The following is an 8,331-nucleotide window of genomic DNA, read 5'->3' on the forward strand; positions in this document are numbered from 1 at the left end:
AGATACTTCATTCATGGTGATTTACCTAGTCTGCAACATTCGTCCTCGAGGAAAGCTTGATCCTAAATATGATCGGGCTAATAGTCCCAGACAAAGGGAGTAATTCACTTGCTCCATCGGCATGCAGTAAATCTGGGTCTAACTGACCCACCGTGTACTTGAGAAAAGGAGAGAAAGTTACATGGTGGAGGTTCCTCTGAGGAAACTAAGACATGGTCTCCATGATGATCAGGGAAACAGCCAGATTCAACTTGCCATGTGCAAAGCGGTGAAGAATATGCATCAGGATTCTCTCTTGTTCTTCATGAAGGTCCGATCATTGTACAGTGCTAGCGAGATAGCTACACGCTTCCTAAAGCAGTTGAGAGTGGAGTACAATGTTAATTTGTTCTCCCAAAAAACATGCAATTTTTAACAGTCTATAATAAGGGCCACATGTAGCATGTAAAGAAATCCTGGGCAGAGAGCTCACCTTGGGTTGACTGGCATTTTAGTAAACCAAGACGCACTAAGACTCTTGAGCTATTGAAAACTTTGAGGTGCATGTGAGACATGGTTGATAGGTGAAAAAAGGAGCAAGATAAAAACTGAGGTAGCGAGACAAAGTTACCATGGATGCAGATCAAAGCAAGCACCTATGGCCAGTAGAATGAGTGCAGCTTCTCAGTTTGTACATTCTGGAGGATCCTGTAAAGTTGACCATGGTCTCTGGGGTTCCCAGTTGCAAGAATCCATGGAGCAACAATGCATTTGCAGACAGAAGCAATAGACTGACTCTAAGCATGCGCCATTACCAACTATCGACGGTTCAAACATCATCGGAGCTACAGGATAGACGATAGTGTTGCTTGACACAGGACAACGAGCCAACTGCTAACGCTGAACATCAGCCTAATTACCTAAGCCTCGCCAGGCATCTCACTCACTTCCAGGCTGGGTACGAGTTGTCCCGCCTGTTGTTCCTGAAAGCGCAGCACCCAACAGAGTAGACGATGATGAGGAAGATGAGGAATATGATGTTGACGGTGGCGATCTTCTTCCAGTCGTTCTTCAGGTTGGCAAGCACGCCGGCCTTGCATGACTGGCAGTCGTAGCAGAGGGCCCTCTGATCATTCGACCACGTGTTGCAGTCAGGGTCGTTGGTAGAGTTGAGGCCAGTAGGTTTGGCCCAGACGGTCTCGCTCTGGTAGGTGAAGTTGCACCCGGTTGGGGGCTTGCAGCATCCAGACTGAACACAAGATAGATAGTGTGTGTTAGTTGCAGAAAACACGACTTGGTAATTCGGCAACAGTTTTAGCATTGGCGAAAACACAATTCAAAGACAAATGTCAAGGCAGAAATGCACAAGACAAATACAAAATATTTGATGGTCTGCATGCGAGTATCAATGACAACAGTACGGAAGCATTCATTCAGGGTCAGACCAAAGATAAAACATCAGTATATTGGTTTGCAAGAATGCATAGTCCCTCCATGGAAGTGCACGTATAGTGCTTATGAAGCCACAAATGGCAGAAGCTTCACAAGAGGGGAGGGGTAACATGACGATGCATACCATGAAAGTGCAGGTATAGTGCTAATGAAGCCACAAAAAGTAATAACAGTGGTTTACACATAAGAAAGAATACTGTATTCAGGTAAGCTACACCCTATATTTGCATTTGGCAAAAGCTAAGGTGGCACTCCAAAGAAACCACCTCCAGGAAAAGCAAGTCAATACAATAATGTCCAAGGTTCCAGTTTCACATGTGAATGCTATAATTGACATGAACAAGGTACTCCCACATGCAACAAGGAAATTGCAATGTGAGAAGTTACACAGCACTAAGTCTGCAATTCAGTAAAGTTTATGCAAATTCTATCACAAGGCCATTCCTTCATCAGAATAGAGTACAGCAAAAACATAGCAAGGACATCCTCAAAATTAGGGAAATCAAGTGGAATCAACTTGTACAGAAACATGCCATGACCAAACTGAATAAATCAAGTTGAATAGCTCGCACTAGTCTCTACCACTGCTCGAATCTTCCACTAAAATTTACCAGACCCTATCGCAACATAACACATTACCATGCAGCCAGAAAAGCCAGGCTAGCTGTATCTATTTGGCATGATACTATTAGACAAATAGACAGCCAAGCAACAGCAAGAGAGGAAACCACAGCAGTACAACACAGTGGAAGACAATGGTACAGAAATTAAGTAGCTAGTTGACAATGTAGCATAGAAATTGTAGGTAATACAATGTTGTAATACTAGTGGATTACACATACAGAAAGAATGATGCATTCAGGGTTTCAGGCAAGCTACATCCTATATTTGCATTTGGCAAAAGCTAAAGTGGCACTCCAAAGAAACCACCTCCAGGAAAAGCAAGTCACAGATGCAGTAGGTCTTGGGTACAATAATGTCAACAGTTTCAATTTCGCAAGTGGACACTATAATTGACGTGAACAAGATATTCCCACAATTGAGTAGGGTCTATGCAATGTGAGAAATTTCAAGGGCACACTAAGTCCACAATTGAGTAAAAGTTTATGCAAATCCTACTGCAAGGTCATTCCTAGATCAGAATGGTGTACAAATAAACAGCAATCTCATGAACGTCCTCAAAAAGCACTCAAATCAAGTGCCAACGATTTGTACCCAAACATGCCATGAACCAAACTCAGTAAATCAAGTCGAATTGCTAGCAGTAGTAGTGACCACTGCTCAAATCTTCCATTAATGTTTACCAGACACCTATGCAAACAATCTCATGAACATTCGCAAAAAAGTAGTAAGATCTAGTGGCATCGATTTGTATCCAAACATGCCATGAACAAAACTCAACGAATCAAGCTGAATTGCTAGCACTAGTAGTGGCCACTGCTCAAATCTTCCATTAGCCTTTACCAGACCCCTATCCCAATATAATGCATTGCCATGCAACCAGAAAAGGCAGTTTAGCACATAATAGACAAGTAGACAGCCAAGCAATAAAGCAAAGAGGGCAAACAACAGCAGTACAGCACAGTGGAAGACAGTGGTACAGAAATTAAGTCACTAATCGACAATGTAGCATAGCATGGAAATTGCAGAGCAATTACTCATGCGAACTGAGGTGTCACGTGTGGTGGTCCTTGCGGAGATGGGATCCGACGATTCTTCCACCGGTCCTGTGGAACACTCAACACACAATCTGTACCAACTCCAGATGCACTGCCACTCGTTCGACCTACCGATCATCCTAGTACAATTTTTCAGTGGAGATGAAATTCCGCATCCCCCGGGCGAGACCAATCGATTCGCATCCCCAAATTTCAACTAGCAGTAGCAGCAGGGGATTTATTTCCCAACCAAATGTGCTCATAACAACAAGGATTAATTAAACGCAAGGGCGAAGAACAGAAGGGGAAATCGACCTGAATCGGGGAGAGGTTGTTGGTGACGAACTGCTGCAGCGACTCCCCCCTGGCCCCGAACCTCTGGCAGACGCCGCCGTCGCGGAGGCAGCTGCGGATCTTGGCCCAGTTGTCGGCGCTCTCGACCCGGCGCTGGAGCCAGGTGGAGTACTCCCCGAGGCGGTACTCCTTGTAGCCGCGGCCGGAGACGACGGAGCCGGCGCCGCGGTTGGTGACGACGAAGGCGAAGACGGTGAAGACGAGGAGGAGCGCGATGAGGAGGAAGAGCGCGACGAGGTAGAGCCAGAGGAGGCAGGAGGCGCGGCAGAGGGAGCCGGCGAGGCCCGCGAGGGAGAGCGCGAGGAGGAGGGCGCCGAGCGCGATGACCGGCCGCTCCAGGAACCGCTCGCAGTCGGTGGTGGAGGCCCGGTGGCTCAGCCAGATGCCGCCGCCGAGGACGACGAGGGCGAGCACCAGCACCCCCGCGTTCAGCAGGCCCAGCAGCCCGTTGCTGCACCGCGCCATGGCCGCCGCCGCTCGGTGCTCCCTCTTCCTCGTGGGGCGTGCGCGTGACGGGGTGGGGGTGGGGTGGGGGTTTCGAGTAGGTGGGAGGGCGTGCGGTGGGCGGTGTGGGGTTTTTAGCGTGGTGGAATTCGAATTTGGGATTCGAAAAGGGCGTCCGGGAAAACAAAAAGGAGATTCGGAAAGGCGGCCTTCTTTTTCTACCTTTTCTTACTTTTATCATTATATCATTTATCATTTAGACCGGCCACAATTCAGATTCTTTTTTCATCAGAAATGCTAACTTTGAAGTGATGTTTTCTTTTTTGCAAGCAATCCAAATTACTGCCGGATAGGTGCAAAATGCCGCGTCTTGCAGACTATTCCAGGTGTTTCACCAAAGAATGTGTATGCTCTCATTTTTCCTCGGTGCGAGGTTCGAGTACAGGTGGAAATGAGAGTCCGCGCACGCGGATGATAATACTAACCCGGTATTATTTTTTCATGTCTTCTTGTGCAACTTCATAGTTATAAACGAACATTTACCATCTTCTACGTGTAACTTATTATTTTCTACTCCCTCCATTCGTAAACATATGGCGTTTTGGCAGCTCAAGTACAAATTTTGAATAGTTTGCGGTGTTTTAACCGGCATGAAACGCATATGTAAATAATCTTATTGCTGAATTTGACAAGGCATCTCCTCATGCTCGGAGTATGTTTTTATCATCGTTTTGCATTGTAGGACTCCATGCCAACAAACGAGTGACAAAAGCAGCTGCACGTATAAAGTGGGTGGGTAGATGTGACAATGCCAGAAAGGCCAAAGCCTTTCTGTTCCTACTTGATGACGAGATGCTACCGTCTTTCTTGGCACTTTGCAGGCTATACACGCTTCAGTGTGCGTGCCAGAAATCCCAGCTCTTGCGTCTGCGTGCATGCTTGACACGGGAAAAGGGAGAGGGGAAGTGGGGAACAGAATGTTAAGGGCATGTACAATGGAAGCATCACTATACAGATGCCCCAACTTCCACATAGATATTTCAGACCGAAACCACCGTATGAGATGAGAATGACCCAACGCTGCAGCCTCCCTAGTGGTCCACGTCTTTACATCATCTCTCTCTCTCTCCCCTCCCTGGACGCAGGTGAGCTAAAGTAAGGAAGGTCGTCAGGGCATTGGCCAGAAGAGAGTCGAAGCTGCCTTTTGTCAAGGAAGAGGCCGCCTCCTCTGCAGGCGCTCGTTTCATTCTGCAAGCAGCATCTTTTTGTAGTCTGGACCATTAAATCCAACGTGAAGGGGTGGAGCACCGATCCAGAGTGGAGCGTTGGCCATGCCTTAATAATCTAAGTCCACGAGCACGACTTCATCAAGACGCGAACTCCTTTTTGCAGCAAACAGAACTCGTTGATGAATGAAGGTTAATAGCAACACGTGCAGCCAGCGGTGTTTTTCTACACCCACCAACTCTATTGATTTGCATTTCTGTGACACGCGCCGACATGCTACGTTTTTGTTCACTTTCATATGTTATCCTTTTTTGCAGCAAATATCCAAACGCCCTTTTTGCGATATGTAAGACTTTGTCTTAAATACATGAACGTTTATTCCACAATATAAGTGTGTCCTTCTTTTTAGGATGAAGTGTGTCCTTTTTCGATATGTAAATATCTCTCTTTTTTGCGAGAAAAACTGTGAGATATAATAACCAAACTAGCAGTACAGACACTATCAGAAAATAGAAAGAAAAAACACAACAATGTCTCTGGGTCGACGGTCTTCATCCTCCCCATACGGGTTGATGGCACGCCATCGCATGCCGCTTTATCACCGAAGTGAGCATGGGTTGTTGATCGCGAGCGAACAAGAAGCCATCAAAGCCACAACTTTCTAGACCAGCGCCCTCCCTCGAGAAGAAATTGTGGAAGAGTTGCAGATCCAAGAACCATACTCCAGTATTTGTCATGCCTCACCCAGTACGATCATAACGATGTCACGGAGGCCGTCCAGAGGACCAAACTGCAAAGAGAAGCAATCATCGCCGCCTCCCCTTTATACATTCTTTTATTGTAATAAAAGTATTTTGCAATATATATTATAATCAAGATATAGTGTTATCATGGTAATAAAAAGTTATGTATTGAAAGGAATAATTAATGAAATCAATTTTTTTGGACTCTCTTAAAATTGATTTGGTGCGCTCTCTCTTTTTTACACGAGGAAGGGGCTCGAAGGCCCCAGATGCACTTCGGAAGTGGTGGTACAGTGCATCTTACAGAAGGACTAGGACTAAAACAAAAATTAAAACAAAGTCCCCTAGTTTACACATAGAGGACCTTAGGAAGCAAATATAGTTGCTATCAAGTCCAAAACAATCCCCAAATTGAACAAATTTTGCCGGCTCACTTGGTCCTGTTGGGTTTCGTAGTAATTTCAAAAAATTTCCTACGCTCACGCAAGATCATGGTGATGCATAGCAACAAGAGGGGGAGAGTGTGATCTACGTACCCTTGTAGATCGACAACGGAAGCTTTTGGTTGATGTAGTCGTACGTCTCCACGGCCTGACCGATCAAGCACCGAAACTACGGCACCTCCGAGTTCTAGCACATGTTCAGCTTGATGACGATCCCCGGACTCCGATCCAGCAAAGTGTCGGGGAAGAGTTCCGTCAGCACGACGGCGTGGTGACGATCTTGATGTACTACTGTCGCAGGGCTTCGCCTAAGCACCGCTACAATATTATCAAGGACTATGGTGGAAGGGGGCACCGCACACGGCTAAGAATATGATCACGTGGATCAACTTGTGTCCCTAGGGGTGCCCCTGCCTCCGTATATAAAGGTTCAAGGGAGCGGGGCCGGCCGGCCAAGGTGTGGCGCGCCAGGAGGAGTCCTACTCCTTCTGGGAGCAGGACTCCCCCCCTTTCCTAGTTGGAATAGGATTTGTGGAGGGGGGGAAAGAGGAGAGAGAGGAGGAAGGGGGGGCCGGCCCCCTCTCCTTGTCCAATTCGGACCAAGGGGGGGAGGGGCGCGCGGCCCATCTCTGGCCACCTCTCCTCTCTTCCACTAAGGCCCACTAAGGCCCATATACCTCCCGGGGGGGTTCCGGTAACCTCCCGGTACTCCGGTAAAATCCCGATTTCACCCGGAACACTTCCGATATCCAAACATAGGCTTCCAATATATCAATCTTTATGTCTCGACCATTTCGAGACTCCTCGTCATGTCCGTGATCACATCCGGGACTCCAAACAACCTTCGGTGCATCAAAATGCATAAACTCATAATATAACTGTCATCGTAACCTTAAGCGTGCGGACCCTACGGGTTCGAGAACAATGTAGACATGACCGAGACACGTCTCCGGTCAATAACCAATGGCGGAACCTGGATGCTCTGTAACATCCCAAAATTCTAAATTTTGGAATGTTATAAACAAATAGATAGATTTGATTGATTGTTTGATTGATTGTCTGAAAGTGAGTGAATTCGAAACTTTTTGAAAGTTAAATGAGAGGGAATAAAAGGACTTTCCCAAACTTTCATATTTGCTCTCTGATCTCCGCGAATTCAAATTCTTTTCAAAGCAAAACCCTTGAGCGAAGATGATATGACTTCTTCCATTTAAAATTAAATGAAAGGGTATTTGAAAATATTTGAATTCCATTGGGAAATATTTTTCCAATTCAGAAACTTTATGCAACTCAATGATTTTCACGAGAGAAGATAAAATGACTTCTTCAAATTATGAAATATGAGTTGGGAGTTTCAAAGGATCAATTTCAAGTCCTTTTGGAATTAATTTTCAATTTGGATTTATTTGAGTTTTATTCAAAGTATTTTTCTCCAAAAATAAAATATATGGAAATTAGGGTAACATGATTCCCTACAACAGAAATTTGGAGAAAAAATTAATTTAAAATCATTTTGGTATTTTTAAAATGATTTTAGTTGGATTTTAATAGACCAGTAGCACTCTTTGATTTATCTGAATTTGTGTGGATTTTATTTGAAGTTATAAAAATGTTCATGTCGTAGAAAAACTTTTTCTGAAAATTTTGATATATTATATGCCTATATAATATTTTAATTATTTTGCTTTTATTATTTTATTTGTCTGGAAAATAATGTTTAAAAAAAAGAACTTCCCTCACCGACTGGGCCGGCCCAGCTCCCAGGCCAGGCCATGGCCCAGCCCACGCCGCCGCCATCCCCGAGCTCCCGAGCGGGAGACCGGCCGCCGCACGCCTCCCGAGCGCCGGCCTCGACGGCCGTGACCGCCCCGGCCTCTCCTTCGCCCCTTCCCCAAGGCCGTCCTCTCTCTCCTGCAGCCGCCGCCGCCCTCCCGCATCCCGAGCCGCCGCCGCCACAGATCGTCGCCGCGCCGCCGCTAGCTGCTGCCTCCGCGCCGCTGCTCTGCCGCGTCGCCGACCGCCGCCCGCGCC

The 8,331-nt window shown here is 46.3% G+C and overlaps 1 protein-coding gene across 1 annotated transcript; it reads right to left on the minus strand.

The window, feature by feature from the left end:
- Window positions 1–564: 564 nt before the first annotated feature.
- LOC119330767 (tetraspanin-8-like) lies at window positions 565–3,979 on the minus strand. Its single transcript, XM_037603891.1, has 2 exons — window positions 3,405–3,979; window positions 565–1,228 (listed from the first exon to the last, which is right to left on the minus strand). Exons 1-2 carry the CDS (start codon window positions 3,906–3,908, stop codon window positions 923–925), a joined length of 810 nt encoding a protein of 269 aa, XP_037459788.1. The 5' UTR covers window positions 3,909–3,979; the 3' UTR covers window positions 565–922.
- Between the last annotated feature and the right edge of the window lie 4,352 nt (window positions 3,980–8,331).

This window comes from Triticum dicoccoides, chromosome 7A (assembly GCF_002162155.2).
Source record: "Triticum dicoccoides isolate Atlit2015 ecotype Zavitan chromosome 7A, WEW_v2.0, whole genome shotgun sequence".
Taxonomy (NCBI): domain Eukaryota; kingdom Viridiplantae; phylum Streptophyta; class Magnoliopsida; order Poales; family Poaceae; genus Triticum; species Triticum dicoccoides.